Source organism: Trichoderma camerunense (genome assembly GCF_050948025.1).
Source record: "Trichoderma camerunense strain CBS 138272 chromosome Unknown V8C40scaffold_3, whole genome shotgun sequence".
Lineage (NCBI taxonomy): Eukaryota > Fungi > Ascomycota > Sordariomycetes > Hypocreales > Hypocreaceae > Trichoderma > Trichoderma camerunense.
The window spans coordinates 167,040-188,054 of NW_028145367.1; the positions used below are offsets into that span (position 1 = coordinate 167,040).

At 50.1% G+C, this 21,015-nt stretch overlaps 6 protein-coding genes across 6 annotated transcripts; 2 read left to right on the forward strand and 4 right to left on the reverse strand.

The window, feature by feature from the left end:
• Positions 1–105: 105 nt before the first annotated feature.
• On the reverse strand, positions 106–3,485 carry V8C40DRAFT_135048 (uncharacterized protein). Its single transcript, XM_083211110.1, has 5 exons — positions 3,085–3,485; positions 2,781–2,992; positions 2,603–2,718; positions 1,619–2,546; positions 106–1,562 (listed from the first exon to the last, which is right to left on the reverse strand). The coding sequence occupies exons 1-5, from the start codon at positions 3,185–3,187 to the stop codon at positions 213–215; spliced, it is 2,709 nt and encodes a 902-aa protein (XP_083076696.1). The 5' UTR covers positions 3,188–3,485; the 3' UTR covers positions 106–212.
• Positions 3,486–8,827: 5,342 nt separating this feature from the next.
• On the forward strand, positions 8,828–10,207 carry V8C40DRAFT_234710 (uncharacterized protein). Its single transcript, XM_083213690.1, has one exon. It carries the CDS (start codon positions 9,062–9,064, stop codon positions 9,953–9,955), a length of 894 nt encoding a protein of 297 aa, XP_083076697.1. The 5' UTR covers positions 8,828–9,061; the 3' UTR covers positions 9,956–10,207.
• A 1,512-nt stretch (positions 10,208–11,719) lies between these two features.
• On the forward strand, positions 11,720–13,695 carry V8C40DRAFT_135149 (uncharacterized protein). Its single transcript, XM_083211111.1, has one exon. The coding sequence runs from the start codon at positions 11,958–11,960 to the stop codon at positions 13,596–13,598; it is 1,641 nt and encodes a 546-aa protein (XP_083076698.1). The 5' UTR covers positions 11,720–11,957; the 3' UTR covers positions 13,599–13,695.
• A 97-nt stretch (positions 13,696–13,792) lies between these two features.
• V8C40DRAFT_262242 (uncharacterized protein) lies at positions 13,793–15,030 on the reverse strand (the record flags this gene model as incomplete). Its single annotated transcript, XM_083219346.1, has 2 exons — positions 13,793–14,851; positions 14,917–15,030. The coding sequence occupies 2 exons, from the start codon at positions 15,028–15,030 to the stop codon at positions 13,793–13,795; spliced, it is 1,173 nt and encodes a 390-aa protein (XP_083076699.1).
• Positions 15,031–15,850: 820 nt separating this feature from the next.
• V8C40DRAFT_135167 (uncharacterized protein) lies at positions 15,851–16,618 on the reverse strand. The gene has a single exon (XM_083211112.1). It carries the CDS (start codon positions 16,315–16,317, stop codon positions 15,946–15,948), a length of 372 nt encoding a protein of 123 aa, XP_083076700.1. The 5' UTR covers positions 16,318–16,618; the 3' UTR covers positions 15,851–15,945.
• A 9-nt stretch (positions 16,619–16,627) lies between these two features.
• On the reverse strand, positions 16,628–19,532 carry V8C40DRAFT_234718 (uncharacterized protein). Its single transcript, XM_083213691.1, has 2 exons — positions 18,659–19,532; positions 16,628–18,596 (listed from the first exon to the last, which is right to left on the reverse strand). Exons 1-2 carry the CDS (start codon positions 19,283–19,285, stop codon positions 16,857–16,859), a joined length of 2,367 nt encoding a protein of 788 aa, XP_083076701.1. The 5' UTR covers positions 19,286–19,532; the 3' UTR covers positions 16,628–16,856.
• Between the last annotated feature and the right edge of the window lie 1,483 nt (positions 19,533–21,015).

Consider the following 21,015-nt stretch of genomic DNA (forward strand, 5'->3'; position numbering starts at 1 on the left):
CATACATTGAGCATCACCTATTCGTCCAAAGTCCCCGTGTCTTAGCTCAGTCCACGACATACAAGAAAACGCCACCCTGCTTGAGCAGCATTTTATCAAATCAGAACCATTAGGGGTATATACGCCGTCCTTAGACCAAAGATAAAGCACACAATCTTCACTCCTTTGCCGCGCTTACGTGCCCCAGCATTGGCGCCTTGAGCGTCGTTTGCTTAGCTACCGCCGCTCGGGCCGGCTTGCGACCCCTTGTTCTTGTTCTTTCTTCTTCTTCTCTTGGCCTTTGGTTTGGGATCTTGTTCGCCCTCTGCCCTGCCTTCGCCAGATGGACTCTCAGGGCTGGCATCATCGCCTTCGACTTCCTCAGATTCGACACGTTCAACACGTTCAGGCGCAGCCTCTTCGGGAGCCTTGGCCGCAGCCTCTGCATATGTCTCCTCAAGTGGGGCGCCTTCAGATGTCTCGAGAGGAACGCCTTCAGCAGCCTCTGACGGCAGGTCTTCGGGGGCCGTGAACGGAACGTACTCGGAGGTCTCGAGAGGGGCACCTTCGGGAGCCTTGAAAGGCACGTCTTCAGGGTCCTCTGGCTGCACATCATCCTGTGTCTTGGTCGGGGCATCTTCAGAGGAATCGACCGCTGCCTCTTCCGATGGCTTGAACGGTGCGTCTTCAGGTGCTTTGGATGCGGTGTCTTCAGGTGCCTTGGATGGTGCAACTTCGGGTGCCTTGGATGATGTATCTTCACTCTCTGGTTCTGGTACGGCTTCGGAAGGACGCGTAGATTCTTCCGCTGGCTCGGCCTCCTCTTCAGCTGGTTTGGCTCCCTCTTCAGAATCCTTGGACGGCTTAGCAGAATCATCAACCAGGTCAATTAGCTCTTCGAAGCTGCTCCCCGCCGGGGCTTTGCCAGATGAGCTTGCTACGTCGTGTGCCACGTCTTTGCCGGTGCTCGGGGCATGATCCGTTTCCTCATGAGTCGTTTCCGAAGATGGCTTGAATTCATAGGCGCTACCGTCCCCAATCTTGGTATCCTGGCTCGTCGGAAAGTGGACATGGTCGCCAAGGTCTGCCAGCATAGACTTCAATCCAGCAAGCTCAGCACGCAGTTTCTTGATCTCAACAACGGCTGGGTCATCATCCATATTTGGCTTGACAGCTTCGCATGTCTTGGCCCATCCTTCAGCACCAAAGTCAATGTCGTGCGCGAGCTGTTCCCATTCTTCAATGATATCGTCATCTGCCTCCCCACGAGCTCGGTTACGACGAATAGCATGCGCCGTGCGGGTCTCGAAGATTGCCATGATCAAAAGAAGAGGTGAGTAGAAAAGGCCCATGACACAGTCATTGATGAACTCGTACCACTTCTTAGGCATCCACCACTCAAAGAGAGCTGAGAGAACAATCTCGATCAAATTGAGCGGAGCAATATAGACGTTCTCATCTGGTGCGCGAATGAACTGCATCGTCTTTTGACTGAACAGTGCCAAATATTCATCGTCCGCGTTCTCATAGATATCCTCGTAGGCAGAGTTGTACAAGGCAATGAGAATGTTGAGGAGGATAACCTGGTATCATTCATTAGCTTGGACTTGTTCCCACACAATTCACTGTCAAGACATACCATAACAATAAATGTAAAGCAGTAATACAGGATCGCGCCCCAAGGCGGCCCAAATCCATCGAACCCATCAAACTCTGGGCTTCCAAGGATAGCCCTCATCATAGACTCGATGATGAACCACACGTCATCGGCAACGTTGTCATCAGTGAGGTCAAGACCGATAAAGGCTTGTAGGAACCCGATAATAATGACAATGAGCAAGGCAAAAAAGATCACGGATTCCTTCATCATGACTTTGAGGACGACAAGCATGGCGCCAAAGAACCTGAAGCTGTCCAAATAGAGCAAGAGACGACACCAAAACAGCGGAGCGGTAAAGGCCAGGATGTTGTATCCTAGCGTGCTGTAATGGGTACGTCCATCTGAATTTTCCGCAAAAGTCAGGCCGACAATGCGGAATATAAACGATGCCGTCAAAAACGCGTACAAGATGGCGTTGAAAGCATTCCAAAAGCCCAAGATCTGATAGCCAGCCTTGTAGACCTTGAGCAACTCATCGCATATATATCCGAGTGTAAAGAAATAGAGGGCTCCTTCGGCAATGTCGATGACGCCACTGGCGTTGACTGAGTTGATGGCAATGGTGAAGAGGGCAAGATAGACAAGGGAAAATAACAGCTGGGCAATGTTTTGGTTTCTAGGGGTTCGCATCCGATCTGGATCCATATGAACCAGGAAATTCGGGTTGTCCTTGTCGTTATAGTCGACAAAGAAAGATGGATCGTTCTCATCCTGCACGAGCCAGCCACGCCAGAGATAGCTGATGCATTTTTGGTATCCCGACGAGCCAATGACTCGAACTGCATGTAAATCGACAGCTTTTTCAATGACATTGACAGGAGGCGTCGGGATGCCGTTTGCAATATACGAGTATCGACGCAGGAGCACCGAGTGCAGAAGATACGCCGTGTCTTCCTCTTCCTCGATACTAGTAGTCCCACTGTTAGTATATACCAATGAGTTATTTGCAATTGGGCTACGTACAGGGCCTTGGCTATAACACCGCAAGCTTCGGCTCGCAGATTGTGCAGACTAGCATCCCAAAGCTCAACATTTGCTTCATGATTGAACCAACGTTGATTGACGAGTAAAGCGTAGACCTAGGTGCTGTTAGCGAACAATCATCTCAATGGTGGCCGGGATATATTCAGCCGTCACGTACCACACAACCCTTGTACTCTTGACCGCCTGCTTCCTTGGCAGCTTGGATCACGTTGGTCGTAATAATGCGGCTATGGGGCGCGGTGATTCGGCTCTCTTCCATTTCACATGGTACGCACTCTTGGACCAGGTGTCGTAGTCGGAGGCATACTTTGGTAACGTCGGCGGGTGGAATGGCAGAGTCTATCTCCTCATTACGTAGCTGTGGGAGCACTAGAGCCGGGGTGCGAAGCCCTCTGTTAGCATGATGGCCTCTAGAGGCACGTGGCGAGGATTCGGGGACCATTGAATGTGTCACGACTTACAGGCGCGTTCTTCTTCATGAACCCATTGGCGGCGAGAGTGATAGCCATGTCTATCGAAGCCAAGCAGGCGATCAATGTTGCGCCAGCGGTTGGATCGAGGCATGACGGCGGCGACTTTCGAGACGGTGAGAAAACAGCGGGTGCAGCAAGAGAAGCAGGCCCAAAAGCCTCGCGTCCACGGTCAATGGACCTCTAAGCAGGAAAAAAATCCCAAAGAAGCCAGGGATGATGGCTAGTGATGGATAGTCTGCGACAAAATCGCCTGACGCCGAAAAGGAGAGCTGCTGGGTAGGGCAACTAGCCAGCTGCATGAAAGGTTGAAGTTGAAGTTCCAACGCAGTCAAAATGCCCTACTAATACCATCGGGTCACTTTTTCCTGGCACAGCTGGTCATGGATGCCTTAGCCAAGGAACAGCGTCTACCCGTGCTTAAGCTTCCTGCCATGGACAGGTCGTGCATTAGCTGATAAGGGAGCTGTCACGGCCTGATCAGACGTTATCGGCGTTAGGGAGCTACAGCTTCCAGCACTAGCACCCCGCATGACGCAACATGACGGCCAGCTGCCTTTCCCGTAGCAGCTTAGCAGCGACTTTGCTCGAGCCGTTAGCGCTTCTTCGGTGCTTTTAGTGAATCGGCGCGACCAGCTGAAGACGCAAAGATGATGCAGCGGAGTCGGCCGCTGGAAGCTCGTAGCTCCCATGTACCCAAGGCGATACGAGGACGGGTGCTTGAGGTCATCTCGGGCTATTGTTGGGCCGTAATGAAGTGATTGAAGAAATCTCGATCTTCAATTGGCATCTTGGCTGCTGCCCGGTGATTAAAATGTCGCATCGCTGCATGGATTGATACCCGACCTTGGGCCGTAAAGCAGATGTTGGTGGAAGGCATCCAATGCCGTGCGGCTCTCTACATGTATCGGATATTTCCTCATGCAACATCGGATCCGGACAGAAAGCCTCTACTTCAATACGCCCAGCTAAATAAAGCACATGCGTGGAATGCAAGCTCTCAATGTACGAATGGCGAGCCAAGACATGCATACACGTACATGAGTTGCAGAATTTTAAGGGAGGCACAGCCTATGAGACAGATCGGGCAGACCACATGGCCTTTGCGACTGGACAAAGCAAGGAAAGATAACGGCCAGGTTGATTGGATGCGATGCAAAATTGCTTGCATCCCGAAGCCGCCTTTTTGTTGTACATATATGGAGTAGCTGCATGTGCGGACGGGTCCAACGTGGAAATATCCATTGTATCATGTCGTGGAAATACAGAGAAATGAGAATATTGATGCTGCTTCTCTTTGTGATTCGCTTGTGGGTGCCAGGGTCAAGATAGTACATACATGTATCCATATCTACAGTCTCGTTTATCTTGACGGCATCGATCCTGCAGGTGCTTATCAGAAGCAGCTATCTGCAGCGTAGTCTACATGCAGTAGATTCAGCGTATATGTCGATTGCGTCCTAATAAAGATGTGCCATCCCTCGAAAAGCCTGGATCTACTTGAAACACATTTCATATATAATCTACCTATTGGATAGACGGTGGGAGCAAAGAATATGAATGTTTTGCCAGAACGAGGAGTACACTGTAGGATGTTACAAATATGTTGGTTGGTGGAGAATGTATGAGAGCTGTAATATTTCTGCCTCCATTCAGCCCCGTAAGATAGAAGGAGTCGTTTTAATATACCGTGATTCATGAGTCCTTTGGTGAATATGCACATGCGGTATATCCATAGGTAACAAATACTCATTAACTTTCCTCAATTGCTCCGCTGTATACGAATCTCTGAAGTCTGCCAAGGGGTACTCTTTATCTCAGTCATAGAGGTCGATAGTAGTCCCCTCAGCGTCACAGAGCAATAGGCAAGCCTCGATACAGACAGAATTATAATAAATTCTGGTATCAAGTCCTTTGGGAGCTTAGAATCTCCCCAGAATCTCATCTCTTCTCGTCATCAAAAAGTGCAAATACTCAAGAATGACTGAAAATGTAGGGGTAAGTGACCGAATTACTCGAGCGCGGCGCGAAATGTAGACCTCAAAAGGAGAACCTCCACATCAAAAGTCACTCACTGACATGGCTGTCCAGAAATTTACTGACATGGCTGGAGTATAGATGTTGTGGCTTTTTGAGTGGTAATTTGACATTCTGGTATGCCACTAAGAACAATGAAAGCGCCAACATTAATGACAAAGAAAAGAATGATATGTTTCTGGGCCTCGTAGGTATGCTGTCGAACAAAATAATAGCACGAGATATCCAAAGAGTGAGCAGACTAGCAAAGATCACCAGTCTCTAGGTATAATGAGAGGCAAAAAACGGCATACGTAAAGAGAGCGAAAGACGCCGGCCTCCCATAATTTCTAGTTCTTCAACAGCAGAGAAAAGACATGATTCTGACAAAAACAGCATCGCCTGATTTGGGCAATATTGAACCAGCAGAGGGGCAAAGATTACATGTGACCAATAGGCATCTCCGTCTAGAAACAATCGACGTTCCATTGCACGGCCAGACGATATTAGACATCTGCCAACGCTAATGTGTCATCGTGCTCATAGACGATACCAGCGAATTTTGAAATTTTTCAAGGGTAAGCGTCTTTTTGCCTTTGATGTTGTTCTTCAGCACCTCAGATCTCCTGAGGGGTGACTATTCCTCACAGGCAACCGGTTGCACCAGCAGGCGAGAGCACTTGGCCAATAGGAGATTAGGCAGCTCAGGGGAAAGGCGGATGAACTGGCATGCCGCAGTCTCAGAGGTCGAGAAGCTTAGATTGTGGTCAAGATGGCATTGTATTAGTCTTCTGCGAAGAAAGAGGTTGCTGACGTTACACTATTGGGGGGAAGGGCATGGACATTCGACTGGTACAAACGAGATCTCAAAATAACTGGCCAGCCGATGGTATTTTCTACCACCGATGTTGTAAACAGGCAATAAAGATGGTATTCTCTCTTATTGTGTACATCATTATATATTATCTATCGCGACTGGATCTATTTGTTTTTCTAGACAGAGCTGAGTATGTGCGTGATGCTCGTCTTTGACGGCGCATACCCTAGATGCTCATATTGCGAGCTGTTTCAGATCTTTGTCCAGAGAGGCAGGGGGCTTTAAGATCTAGTAGGGTATTAAGCAAAAAGAAGATACGGGGTACAGCTCGATGACGACTACGCAACATGCCTATCGCGTGGAACTGAAACATTGGCTAGAGAGCCATGAAGTGGTGACCATAGGAATCTCCTGGTGGCTAGAGTGGTTGGCATTCTGCATTCCTCGAAACGGACACGACTTGATTCCTCAGCCACAAAAGAGGGGAGCAAGAATCGAACGATGCTGAGTTGTTCATGCATATGCAGGAACCGACCTAGTACATACAGTGCGTGTATTTACAACGAGATGCGTGATTGTGTCTATACAAGTACATCATTCACGGCTACGAGCATAGTATAAAACATACAAACCATTGCACACGTATGCAGTGGCAGTGCTCGTCGGATGTTGAGTAGTTGAGATTAGTATTCCAAGGATAGAAGTTTTTCATAGGGGGTTCGGAGCGTACGAGCCGTCGAATGTTGGGTCTTTTAGGAGAATGCCGAGAGAGGGGGGTTGAGGTAAGGTGAGGAGCTGACGCGGGTCCGAAGCTGCGGCTGGGGATGTGGAGAGCCGGAAAGGCGGGATATGCACTCGCACGGAGAATATGATGGATCCCAGGGGCGGTGCCCGTGTCGACGAGGTTTATAGGAGAAAAAAAAAACAGGGAAAAAGACGGGGAGACGGGATAAGAATAGCACTCATAGTAGCGGTGGGTATTAGCTGCAATGGTCCGTGTGGGAATGCGATAGTTGTAGTACGATTGTACGTAGTACGGGTACATGCAGCAGATGGATCGATATTGGAGGTGTTGCTTTGTGGATAAAGTCAATGCTATTTCTGATTATGCATGCAGTTGAGAGAGTATTGACACTGACGTGTCTGTGGCGCGCGAGAAGGGCGATTGGAATGGAATACTATTTTGGCGTAGTTCCTCTGGTATTGGTGCATGAGATGCGGTGAACCAAGGGGGGGCTGGAGTGCGATATTGCTCCCATAGAAGCGCCCTGCATCGCACTTGGCGTTGTTTGAGTTCGCAGCCACTGTAGCCATTGGAAGAGCGAGAAACGAGGAGACAAATCATTAATGCAGCTCAAGTGCTTTGTTCCCCATAGCGCATGCTACTGTACGCAAGGAGCCATTGGATGCGACAGGCTCAAATACGACAGCCGAACGGGCGAAATTGGATGTGCAAATAGGCGACAAACTGGAAAGATTCCAAGACATGCCCTCGTATTCCGTGACAGCTTCTCGTCACAATGAGACGACTTCCATTAGGTAATCTTGCGGCGACAGAACCCTGCAGGTGAACCTTGGAACAAGTGGACGACAAAACTGCCGGCCTTTACCGCCCGTGACCAGGTTGTTTTAGCCGTTGGGCTTGGCTTCACGAGCCGGTAACCCGATGCAGCAAAGCCCCGATTTCGCACGAAATTACCTCCCAGGGGCGTCTCATTTCCCCTTCCAAAGGTCGGCTACAGGGCTGCGGTGGAAAAGAAAATCTATTCCTTATTCCAGAAGGCGTTGGCGGCGGACTGCTTGTTCATTTGCGGCCAGCGAGATGGCCTTGCGGTGGGAGAAGGGGAGGGGGAGAGACGAAGGGGAGGAAAGGAGGGGAAAAGGGAAAGGGAAAGGTTGGGAGAACAAAGATGTCTGGTGTCTGTCTCGTGCTTGGAGCCTGAGTGGCTGCTGAACGGGCTTTGGCGAGGCGTCATTGGCGTGCGAACAGGCGCCGAGAACAGTTGGGGGGAAACAAGGAGGTGAATTTACAGGTTCTCGTGTGAGGATGGGTGAATGATTGATTCGATTTTCTGGAGGAGATTATGCATTGAATCAACAAGTACACGCGGATGTCCGGGTACTTGCGATGGCCCATGTCTGGCGCTGTTCTCCGCGGTATCTTTGATGAAATTGGTACGAGAACGTTTGACATGGTGGACGTCAACCCATGCGTGGATCACGCGTGGATCGTCCACAAAGAGGACTGAATGATTGATTGCGTGCGTGAACACGACTGGGTGTCTGTCTGTTCTCTGGCTGTTCGCCATTCTGTCATTGATGCATCATCAGCTTGTCAAAGAAAACTCTGATTTGTGCAGCACATGGCTTATCGTGTCAGCAAGAAAGAACAAGCTTTGAACAAACCACAAAGTTTCCTCGACTGAAATTCTCCATCTTCAGCTCCGGTTGCAGAACTGGCCCAAGGTTTGTGCATGTGGGCTGACGCGACAAATTGAACCAGACAGCTCCAAACATTGAACCCCAATTCGGGCTCCACGCCCACCTGGGCCAATGACAGGCAGCGGGTACCTGGTGGTTCCTGGACTGCTGTGGCTAGCTTCGTGACAGGGGTCTCTTAGCTCTCCTAGCCAGGTTTCATGGGGGGAGCATTGAGTCCACACATCTTTAGGGGCAGACGGGCAGCTTTTACGAGCCAGTCCAGCACAGGCACAGGCGTTGCCACCCACTAAGGAGCCCCGAAGCACGGTTCGCTTGCAGAAGTTGGCATCGTGTGCACTCCCCCCTGCTCCAGGGCCCCAAGACTAGGTGCACACAATGTTCGTCCCCTGGCTGGCATGCTGGGGACTTAATAACACCCGCTTCCCTCCCGCTCCCTTTCTTCCTCTCTCCTCCTCCTCACCGTCTACACCAGGCCTCAAAGTCATTCCTTAAAGACAAGACATCGCTTGCGTTGCCAACCACCTTCTTTTACGCAATCCTACAAACAACGGCATCTCGCCCGCGCATCTAGTCGCCTCGCTCCTTCGGCCTCCTCCAGCAACAACCTCCTCGCGGTATTCTGGAAATACTAAGACGATCGCTCGCTCCTTTGGATATACAACCCAGACAGCATCTTTTATAAACATCGCCAACATGAAGTTCTCCACCGCCTCCGTCTTCCTCGCCGCCCTCGGCGCCTCTGCTCACCCTAGCGGCCACGCTCACAAGCGCGCCCACGACTCTCTCGAGGCCCGCGGCGACTTTGTCATTGCCAACAAGCCTGTTGAGCCCAGCCCTCCCGCCGCCACTCCCACTCCTTCACCTGCTGCTGTTCCTACTCCTTCGCCTTCTGCTGCCGCTCCTCCTGCTCAGAAGGCTGCCAGCTCTGCTGCTGGTGTCGGCTCTGGCCCTTCCACCTACACTCCTTTCTGCGGTGGTAACAGCAAGCGTGCTACCGCTGCTGAGATCGCTTACAAGGGCAATGTCGGCTCCGGCGGCGCTTACGGATGCAACCTGATGCTTGTTAAGAGCAACCTCCTCGACCAGTACGAGTACACCGTGGTTTTCAACAACGCTGGCGACGACTCTACGTGCAAGTGCTGGAACAAGATCGGAGCCGATGGCCAGATTGACGGTTTCTTCAACGGCCACGAGGCTCTGACATTCGACCTCCCCGCCGGTGACAAGCAGGTCCTCGCTGTCGACTCCAACTCTCAGTTCGGCTGTGCCTGCGGCGCTGGTGGCCCTGAGCTGACCAACATCGGCCAATTCGCCTCTACCTGGCTCGAGGGTGATGTTGGCAACCTCTCCAACGATGGCTATTCCGGTTTCGACGCCTCTTCCATCGTTGCCGCTGCTAACAAGCTGACCATTCCCGGCCTCAAGGTCTGCGGTACCGGCGACTACGCCGGCACTTGCTCTACCATCTGGCCCGGCGGTAAGGGTGACAACGCCTTCGTTGGCGGCACCGAGGCTCTCGATGGCCTAGGTCTCAACATCAAGCCCGGCAATACCTCCGTCGAGGTTACCGTCAACTTCTCAGGATAAAGTACCGACTGATGACGCAGAGGGGCATAGAGAAAATATGTTGGGCTGGCTTTTGGGATTTGATACATGTGTTTCGGCTTTAAGAATTCTTACGTGGAGAATATCTACGGTGTTTGGTGTGTGGCTTTTACGGATTCCCCCGATGTCCATCGAGGCTATGGACGTCCACGCAAGTTACTTTGAATCCGTTTATATATATATATATTACGGTTCTCTTATATATATAATTGAAATGTTTATTTGCTCTTATGATACGAATTTGCCTCTTGACGTCTGTGGTTGCAGAGCTTAACTCTAACTTTCTTTGAAACATGGCAAAAGCTGTTGTATGGCGTTACACCATCCCACTTTCAAAACCCCATCCAAACCTCTCATGCTCGTCTGTGAGTTGTTGGAACGAAATGCGCCATGGCGTTATCCTTTCCGTAGCCCATTCTCGCCGAGCCGAGCCAAACGTATTCCCAATGGTTCGGTCTACTATTCAACACTTAGTCTGTGTTCTAAAGCTGTCTGGAACTTTTCTATTTTGGCAATGGGAAGTACATCAGTATGAGTTTTTTTTTTCTACTTCGTTCTCCATTATCATGGGTCCTTTGTTGTCACTGGCGGAATGGTCGCCGATTTGGCTACCGGTGCAGGTATCCGGTCGTTAACTAATGCAGGTCACAAGTTTTTTCTCATCCAAAGCTTCCGATTGCACCGGATGTTCAAATTGTTTTCTTACGAGAAAGTGTATTTTCCCCTCTTTTTTCTTCTTAGGACCTTGTTTCGTTGTCATGCATGGATGGGTTGTGGATGGATGATGATCCGAGTGGTCAAGGTACACTGCATCTTGCATGTCACACGTAATTAGGCACACGTACACACACAGGAAACAAGAAAAGAGGCGGGTTGCAGCGGATTGATCGGACGCCGGCTCGAGTCATTGATGAGTTGGCACGACAAGGCAACAGGGTGGATTTGTCCTGTCCGCCACGTGGAAAATGGATTGTGGTTGGCTTGTCAGTCATGCTAGTGGGCCATGGACTTGATTTTGTAGTCTTGTTATTAGCTTAGAGGAGGATAGATGGACGTTCGGGTTGCGGCCGATATGCAAGGAACGAACTTTTTTTTTTTTTCTCCTCCTTGGTTCCTGTTTTTGATGGTGGGGGAGTGGATGGAGACGAGGCATTATTTTCTGGGACTCATGGAGAACGATTGCCGAGCAGTGGCGAAAAGGATGGACGTGAAGCTAGCATGATGGATGGGGTGAGGATTCATGTAAGTGGTTGGATGTTTTTGGAGGTGGATGGAAGATTGGGTACGATGCTGCAGAAGAAAAAGTCTGCTGGATGATCGGGTGAGTATTAGTCCACATGTATTTCATAAATGTTTATGAAATTCTATATATATCTCATTAATAGTTATGAAATTAGAAAAACTTTGTAGATTATTGTAGCCATCTGAATGCTGGTAAGTATGCGTGTGAAAGCATGTGATTTTCGGTAGAGTGAATGCAACGTGGACGACGAAGGATTCAATGCCTTAAAGGGCCGTGATGGCGTCTTTTGCTAGTGTGGCCTGGACCCCTAACCTAGACAAACTGAGCACTCACCGAGGCTAGACTTTTCCCTGGATTATACACCAATCAGGTCAGTGTATGTGAACTTGATGTTGGCTGAATTTAGCTATTTTACGAATCCATACAATCGGTATGGTTTCGCAGTTGCTGATAACAATCGATCAACTACTACCTAGGTACTCCATAACAATGACCTTTTTATCAGTGAATTCACCTTTTGGCCATGTTTGTGACTTTCCACATGAAAAAGCTTCGGAGGCGGTAGAAGTATGATCCGCCACACAGTATGAATTAGGCATCCACAAGGTTCTCACGAAAGCTTCATACTGCAAGGCTGTGCATTTTTAGGCTGTAAAATCAACGGAATGGCAAGAGATTGGCCATGAACTTTCCAAGACTGGGCAATCCCTATTGCCTCTTCCTTCCCTCAACACAACCATCATGGGCTCAATAACTGCCGAGGAGCCAGAGCCTCACCTCCTTCACGGCAGTTCAGATGATGTTGCTGCCACCAAGCAGTTGATGCTGCAAGAGACTCGTAAGAATATCCTTGCGTGTGACTCATACATACCCGAGATTGAAAGCTTTCTCAAGACTATCGAATCAAAGATCAAGAACTCGCGTGTGACCGGTCTGCCTGCTTTTATCCGTAAAATAAGCAAAGAACATGATATCCTGAAACGAGTGGAGTCCGAACTCGTCGACGGCGAGCAGGATGAGATTGGATTGAGTCTATTAAACAGAAAGCTGGTGGCTAGTGCTACAATCGTACAGCATGGGGCGGTTCACTGGGAGATCCTCAAGCGGTGTCATGCCTTTCTCGTCATCGATCAGACATTTCAGGGGTCAGCCAAAGAAGACCGGAAGAAACAAACCTCCCAAATCGTGGGCAATGGGAGGGAAAAGCAGCAGCTTAATCGAACTCTCAAAGAACAGGCCAAGGTGGAAGTTGACGTGGTTGAAGGAGGAAGCGAATGGCTCGATATTCGATGGCTTCAAGCGGACAGATTGGCTCGACAAATGACCGACTGCGGCTGGGGATGGGGTGACCATGAACTGGGAGATATTGTCGACCCGGAAGAATGGGAGGACACGCCTCTTGCCAAACAAATAAGGCGGCTCGTTGCTGCGGCCAAAATGAATCGGCACGAGTATCGTATTCCCCGCTTACGCATTGTCTTTCCTAACCTCATGAGAGGAGAAAACGAAGATATCGATGTGCTGTTGGACCAGATATGCCGCCTTGACCCCCTGGTTGACATCGTCGTGGAGGATTCTAGCAGCGTGTTCATGCAAACACAACCTCCGCCTATCCAGGATGCCATAAGGAATCTAATAGGAGACGAATTTGATGGTCTAACGGATACCCTTAACATGGATCACACGATCCTCATCGACCTCATCTCCGACATCACCCACCTGCAATTGGACCCTCAACCATGGCAAGCCCAGACAACGCGGCTGCAAATCGAAGAAGAACGAAAACACGGCGGCGTCATGGTACACGCCCTGTATCCAATCCTACAAAGCCGCGACCTTGTCTGCACGCAAGAAGCTGCAGAGCACTTCCACGAAGTCCTCCGAACAGTCGGCACCCCTACCGAAAGGGAGCGTGGAAAGCTCTTAGTCCCTTTTGATGATGCCACGCGGGATATGCCGGTCGAGGACATTCGCAGACGCTTCCAAGAGCTGTCTGTCCATCCTCTTCCCAACAATGTGCAAATCCCTATCAAAATCCTCAATGAGACGTGGACCATATCTACCGTCAATCAGGCGGTGACTGAGGGTCGACTCCCCATGGTTGCTCTCGACGTTGCCAAGTGCGGTGCGTTCAAGAGCTCCAAGTTGAGTATCTACATGTATGGCTGGGCGACGGGAAATGTCACCATCACGTCGAACAAAGAAGTACGGGGTCAGATTCGCACATGGGTTGAGACCAACAGACGCCATGACGAGGAGCGTGGCCCGATTATCTGGCGTATTGATGTTACGAGGAATCTACTGGCCAAGAGTGCCACACCACCGCCAGCATTACGGGCAGAGAATGGTCTAGATGAGAATACGCCGAAGAGACAGAGATGAAATGGATTAATTATGTTCGACTAAATTCAACAAACTACATACCAAACATAACAGTTACCATGATATCTTCCTGTAAAACAAGGAAGACATGATTCACTCTCAAAACCATCAAATCAGTAAAATATCACGAACTAGATCATGCGCCAGCCAACGCCCAACGCATCATCAAACTATTATCCCACAAAAAAATCCCCTTATCGACCCCCTTTCGGGGTTCTGCATGCCATGGCCGTGATCTTCGTCTTCCCCTTCATAGTCTTCGTTGTCGGCAACGGTCCAACCTCGAAGGGATACGCAGCCGTGCCCCAGACCAGCGCACAATCACCACAATCCTTATGCGCCGTCGTTGTCTTAGTCGCAGTATAAATCTTTCGCACGCTGCCTAGACGCGACGGGAAGAGGTTATAGTACATGGCGCACTCCACCGCGTCACGGCCCCTGGGGAAATCCGTGTACGTGGTAACGAGCGGGGGCCAATGGTCTTCCTTGGTGAGGTGTGTCCGCACAGGTTCAGGGATGCCGCCAACGCTAACAATTTCTCTCTCGGCATATACACCGTCCTGCGTGGGTTGAGGTTCGCAGTTGAGCAGCGTCGTCGTCGTGGGCTGGATGGCCGTGACGGTCGTGGTGTATTTGGGGAATTGGGGCGGGTAACCCGGGGAGAAATAAGGGACTGTCTTGACGGCAGTGCACCGGCCGCAGTTAACGAGCTGGGATACGGTCGAGGTGGTGGTGTAGCTGGTGGTAGTGTTCGTAAAGTCGAGCACGGGGGGGCCCAGCATGCGTGAAGTTGTGCAATCCATATTCATGCGGTCGAAATGTTGAGGTGCGAAGAATCCAGGCTCGGAATGGTCACTGAGGTAGTCGTCAACCTCGTCATCTTCATCCTCATCTTCATCCTCATCTTCATCCTCATCTTCATCCTCATCTTCCTCATCAGTATCCTCGTCGTCCTCGTCGTCCTCATCAACATCGTCCTCATCAGCATCATAGGTACCGTCATCTTCCTTTTCGTCCGGATCGCGTTCCCCTGGTCCCCCCCAAGGAGGAAACACACGCGAACCTTCACAGTAATACCGAGTACTAGTCGTCGACGAAAGACCATTAGAGAATTCGCAAGCCGGCGCCGCGAACGATGTTGTCGGAAGCGGGCGATGAGAACAGTCGACGGGTGTATGTTCAATGACCAGGGTCAAATGCTTGGTCATTGTTATATGTGCATCCACAGGGTAGGCCGAGCTCGTAAAATTCGCCTTTGATGAGAAGATTAGTTTGTGTTTACGCAGTTTTTCTTCTTTCTTTTTAGCGAAGAACGCACCAGTGTTGTGCCATTGGACCTTTCAATAGGATGGCGAGAGATGGGGTTTGCCGTGGCAATGCAAGCGACAGCGCCCACGACGAGGACGGATTTGAGTGAATGGTGCATTGTCATTTTGAATTTTTATTTGCCTTGTGCTTTGTCTGGTTTGGGTTGGTTTTGTAGGAAGATAATGAGCTTAGAATGCGGCAAAAGAGAAAAGGTGAGGAAAAGGGGGGAGAAAAGATAGGGCGGAGAGGGCCATTATATAGATCAACGTATAAACTATCGTGTGAAAAGTATCTTCCAAGCCGGCAATGAACAAAACCAAAACTATGGGAAAAAAGAAAAGAGATAGAGGAGAACCAAAGTCAAGTTAGAGTTTCCAACATATCGCTGCCTACCAGGTAGGTACCTACCTTCAAGGTATCCTCTTCAACTTCAATCGGTGCCTCATCCTAGATATTCTCTGTGTTTAAGACAAGATATGAAGGTAATTTTTGTAATATGCTCAAGCTTTGTGTAAAGAGAAAACTAGGCGAAGCAAAATGATAGACGATGGCAAATGTTTGAGTTGGCGGCAGAATCTGATGAGCCAGTGGCGCTTTTGCAGTCGGTCCCATGGATACGGCCACATGAAGTTTGAGGAGTGTCGTGGACTGTATACATGCGATAACAGGGCAACTACTAGGTACTATGTATTATGGGGAATCATATTCCTCATGAAGCTGCATAATAGAGTTCATACCACGTAAACTGCACCAAGAGGTTGACCATCTCACAAGGCGTATATAAACGTAGTAGCTTTTGTAATAAGGGCCAGGATCAACTATTTGACATAATAAAGTAGAACAACGGAATCCGGACCTGACTCGAGCAAAAGCTCCCGTATAAAAGGCCAATCAACAAAAGCCCATCCCAAAATGCGATACTCACTACCATCTCTCCACCATATCTCTCTACACTCCCCATCCCACTCCTCAAAAACTAAACAGCAGCCACATTTCCCATCCCATCACCGATACTTTCCCATTATCAAACTCATCAAACTCAAGCCGTAGGCGTAGGAGTCACCGCGCAAACAGTGCGATAACTCGTCGAAGGCGTCGGCACATGCACCACCGTCGAAATAATCATAGCCGGACAATGCACCATAGGAACCGCCGTGACTCTCACATCCGTGCAGCCATGGCAGTCCACTGGGTCATCAATCGTGACAGTGGACGGATATACCGTCATAGTCCCATCCCAGGAGCACTGCTGCCAGAAGGGGGGAGTTGAGAGGCGAGACTGAGTGAGTGTGATGGTGGACGTGCAGCCGGGCAAGCTGCTGGGGATGACGATGTCTTCGTTGGGCTGAGCTGTGGCTAGCTTTGTGAAGAGCGTGGCGAGGAGTAGGATGTTGGTTTTGAGAGCAGTCATGGTGATGATTTATGAGAGTAATTGCCTGACTTTGAAGCGTCTTGAGCGGATGAAAGCTCGAGTTCGTTGGGTTGTAATAGAAAAGTCGAAATCAACAATAATAGAGCAAAGAATCTTTCCTTCACTGCCACCTTCAGTCCTTCTTATAAGAGCCTTTTCTCTTCCGTGCGAGTATGAGAAAGACGAAAGCTGAACATGGCGGTGTCACCTGCAGGGAGGATCTTTTTTCAACTCGGCAAAAACGGAACTCGGCGCAGGAGCAAAAGGGAGACACTTGACGTAGCTGATTGCCTCCTCGCCCACCTATCAACCAACAGCATTTTGTAATTTTGTACAGAATCAACGGGCACTGCTATTTCGGGCAAGTGGGAGGAGTGCGTAAACGAAAGTGCCAGAGACAGTGTCTTGCCTCCTCCCCCTCTAATCGGGTAATATCACGAAAAAAAAAGAGTCTCAGCAATCTATATATAGAGTAGAGCGGAACTTTTTCTTGAGTTGAGTGGCATCCATCACAGACCCCAGGTTCTACCTAACCCAATCTAAAACTCACCAATGTCAAACCCCAGCTCCTCCATGAAATTATCAGTGTCAAAATCAGGATCCCACTGCGGAAACGAGATGCCCTGCCCGTCCTCCCACGTCCAATCCTGCATCCAGTCCATAGGAATGTCCCCCAGCGAACCACCATCAAGGCTTGCTGTCTCAGCCTCCCACTTGGACCTGGGCAGTCCCTCCCGCTCAGCAACCTCCTTGAGAATCTCAAAGCACTGCTGCCCAACCTCCGTCGCCGCTTGAAACATCATGCGCGTCCTCTGCTTGACATCGACGCCCTGCTCCAGAGCCTTGACGTGCGCGAGGCAAGCCGCCGCGAAGATGATGCCCTTGACGTTCGTCTCTCCGGACCGAACCCGTTCGAGCTTCCACGCCTTCGTGGCTTCGAGACGGGCGTGCAGGTTGGCGCTGCCTACCGTTGGGAGATAGCCTAGACTCGTAGGCTGGCCGGCCTTTGCGTTGAGAAGCTCTATTTGGACGATGATCATGGCCTGCGACGCGACGTTATGGAACATGCCCGTTCCGTTGGTGACTAGCCTCTTGAGGTCTGCGTCCATTGCTTCAGAGGCGGTGGTTTGGTCTTCAACCCAGGCATCCGGGAATCCCCAGATGTGTGTAATCTTCATGGCGCTGTCCAGGCACATTTGCCGAGAAAAGTAGAATCTGGCGTCGTTTATATATTTGACAATAATCGGTTGGTGAAGTGCGTGGAAGCAGCGGTAGAGACAAATCTCCGTGACCAAGACGTGAAAGTGCGTGATTGGTGAGCTTGGCGCGGCCTGAAGAGATTGGAGAGCCTCTGAGATGGCTCGGCAGGCCTTTGTCAGATCTGAATTCAGTCGCAGCGTTTCTTCATAGTGGTCGCCCGGCCTCGTGTTATTGACGTGGTTGATGAGGTTCATGCGTAGTGGAATTGTTGCCAACAAGGCCCTCAGTATGGACGTCTGAGTGGGCACTTTTGGGCCTTTAACATTCAGCCTGCCATTGTCCTTTTCGTCTGTGAGCTCATCGTCATTCAGGTTGGCCGGAGGAAGAGTATCGTAGTGAGCTGTAGACAGCAGTGGCGAACCGCCGCCTTCAAAGGATAATTGCAGATTCAGTTCTAGGACAGTCGCCCACAAACGACGCCGCATCTCAGCTCGATATATCGTTAGGTCTCCGAGATATCTCGGATCTCGGTGAAGGCCTACAAACATGGCATTCCTCACCAGATTTCCAGCCATCATCCACACCATGTCTACGCCGACGTTGCAAGTGGACTTGGCGAGGAGCAAAAGACACTGTATCTGGATACCCTCAATATTCATTCTTTTCTTCTCTGGCGGAATCATGAGCCACATTTGGGCTTCAAAAATGAACTGCGTAGCCATTGGCCTCAGGGAGAAGTGATCATCGTACAACGCTGCTCCGAGCGCCAAGACAAGCTGGAGGAGAATCGGAAAAGACTCGTTGGACGGGTGGCTGTCCTCCCAGAATCTCGCATATTCAGCTCGAAACGTAGGAATGTGAACAATTCGGAAGACGCCTTCAAAAGTGCGGAGATAGTTTTCGACAAGTACATCCGCCAGTTCTCTGGTAGGCATATGGGCTCCGAGATTAGTTGAAGAGAGCGGCTTTAGACGATTCTTCTTGATCTTGCGGCCAATTGTCTTGCATCGAAGGAGAGATGCATATAAATCACCCCGGTTGATTTTGTCTTGGCCCATAATATCATGCTCAACTTTGAGCTGGAATGGTATTCTAATTAGCCAAACATTGTTACATGTTAGAGAAAAGAAAAAGAACTCACAATATTGACACCATATATCCAGTGACTGTGGCCGTAATACCGGGACTTGGCCACGAATCCATCCCCAGGCTCCGCCATCTCCGGTGTAGATGGACGCCTCTTCGGCCCATCTGAAGTATCATTGATGCGCAGAGCTTTGGCAAGCTTCTCCTCCAGCTGGTGAACTCGGGCAACCAGCCAGTCGACATTGGGCGACGACGAGGTGGAAGAAGACCCAGCAAGCGAGCTGACGACCTTTGACGAAGATGCGCTGGTAGAGTCCATGTTGATAAACGGTAAAACTGGGTGGATGGTATCTATCGTGTCTGTTCCTAGACCTTCGAGCCTGGGTTCCGCTGCCTTGATGGCCCTCAACGGATTCTTCGCCGCACTATCAATTGCTGAATCCCCGTTGCCGGTGGCCATTAGATCTAGCTTCTTCGCTCGCCATGCTGGGATGTGAACTGGCGCATATGTGCAGCTGGGGGCGTTGGACTCGATGCATTTGTTGCACGGCTGCGTGCGATCGCAGCGAATCTTGCGTCTCCGGCATTGCTCACAAGAAAGCGGCGGTCGACGGCGTTTCTTCTCAACAGGGTTTGTTGGGGGAGGAACCTTTGGGATATCGTCAAGAGACCCGGGATCCATGGTTTGGAACCTGGTGGAGCTGGTTTGCACGACTCGGTGATTTCTCTTGTTTGAGTTTGCTTTGTCTTCTTTAGAGGAATCTGTCTACAAAATCACGCGGCACCCGTGAAATGACGCACGCAATAGCCGCAATCAACAACGGTATTTTCCCCGAGAATAAATTTGCAACGTCAAGAAATGCGCGCAACAGTCCAGAGCCCAAGGAGTTCTGAACGATGACGGCAAGGCGTAGCTCGCAGCTTGAAGCTCGGAAAGCGGCATATTCGAAGCTCCTACTCGGTGTTTTGGCGACTGCTCATTGGCTAGCCTCGGCCAATTCACCGAAGCGGTTTCGAACATCTACGAGCAAACTAATAAGCCACAACTACATAATACGGTGCTGTAGCCTCGAGATTATTGATTTTCCAATGATTCATGTCGACTCAACTCAACACCCTTTGCCTAACAGCGGTAATGGTGGAACTGCTACAGTATTGCTCTTGAAAGGGGAAAAGGTGCCCTAGCCACCTACACGAGCCGTGCCAGGCAGACGTATAACGATTACGGAGCCCTCGTACAGTATTCATGGAATTACATGGAACTCCGTAATCTTGGGCCGTTCAATCTTCAACCAGGATCACGTCTAACTCCCCGGCGGACCGCGCATCTCGCCAGCGTTGTAAGACGACTTGACACCATTCTCACTTCGGACGTTCGGGTGGGCATTCCGAATCCTCCATTCCATGTCCATGTCCCGTCTGTCGTCTGGGTGAGTACCGCGGAAACTGAATAAGCGGGTTAATCAAACAACGTCCATGATGCCGAAACTCTCTGCCGTTAATGCGTTGTGTGTATTTTCATTTCTTGTTTCCTCATCCATGCTTTTCCGTCAAAGGATTTAGCCCGTTTGACTCAGTAATCGTTTGCAGGGAAAGGAGTTATGAGTTATGCTGTGCGTGCGTTGGGCCTTACATCAGCCAGCACCTTGGACTATTAGCGTCTAAAATAGGCGCCATGATGATCTCCGTCGGTCCAACACAAGCAGTGTGTACGTGTATAAATTGATCCGAGTGATATCGCAACTCGACAACACCTTCGGTTTCAATGCTAGGATTTTTCTCTTCTCCATAACTCATCGGCCGACGCTTCCTGGCGATGTAACGTACTCGATTCAACCCATTACAAGTACTGTAGCATCGAACACAACCAAAGAAAGCAAAAACTCCCTCGGAGAAATGCGACGGTCAGCAGGACCCGCCATCTTCGTGTAACCCTTCCATCTGTTGTTCGTACCTTGATTAGACCCTTTTGACGCCCTGTATGCCGGGTCAAATACCACCGACAAAGGAATTTGCAGCATCCGCAAACCGATACTAGTCCTCACCGAGCTGTCACTAGCACTGCTAACAAAGGTTAGTTTAACTGACATAGTCCTGGTAGCTGCAGGGTCCAAATCATCCGGTCCCTGAGCCCTGTAGATTCACCAACTTCCAAAAACCCTGGGCCATATTCATCCCGTCTCGTTGCTCGCTCCATAGACTCCCCTCTTAATATCATCCCAGACAGAGAATGTCATCGCCGTTTCCCTGCGCAATGCGCGTCTTAAACCAGCGAGCGCATAGAGGCCATCTCGACAAGTCGCACCTTGTCCAACCTCAGCGCTTGCTCGAGCAAGGAAGTCGTCGGCCAACTTTTTTTCCTTCTCGGGAAAGGTTATCACCGTTAAAGTTTCGACTCATGCCCGTGCGTTC

Bases quoted from the DNA above. Each gene is read 5' to 3' on its own strand.
- V8C40DRAFT_135048 (XM_083211110.1), bottom strand. From the start codon at position 3,187: ATGCCTCGATCCAACCGCTGGCGCAACATTGATCGCCTGCTTGGCTTC. The intron at 2,993-3,084 runs GTAAGTCGTGAC...CCCCGGCTCTAG, and splicing joins TCATGAAGAAGAACGCGCCT to TGCTCCCACAGCTACGTAAT. The intron at 2,719-2,780 runs GTACGTGACGGC...AACAGCACCTAG, and splicing joins AAGAGTACAAGGGTTGTGTG to GTCTACGCTTTACTCGTCAA.
- V8C40DRAFT_234710 (XM_083213690.1), top strand. From the start codon at position 9,062: ATGAAGTTCTCCACCGCCTCCGTCTTCCTCGCCGCCCTCGGCGCCTCT.
- V8C40DRAFT_135149 (XM_083211111.1), top strand. From the start codon at position 11,958: ATGGGCTCAATAACTGCCGAGGAGCCAGAGCCTCACCTCCTTCACGGC.
- V8C40DRAFT_135167 (XM_083211112.1), bottom strand. From the start codon at position 16,317: ATGACTGCTCTCAAAACCAACATCCTACTCCTCGCCACGCTCTTCACA.
- V8C40DRAFT_234718 (XM_083213691.1), bottom strand. From the start codon at position 19,285: ATGGATCCCGGGTCTCTTGACGATATCCCAAAGGTTCCTCCCCCAACA. The intron at 18,597-18,658 runs GTGAGTTCTTTT...ATACCATTCCAG, and splicing joins GGATATATGGTGTCAATATT to CTCAAAGTTGAGCATGATAT.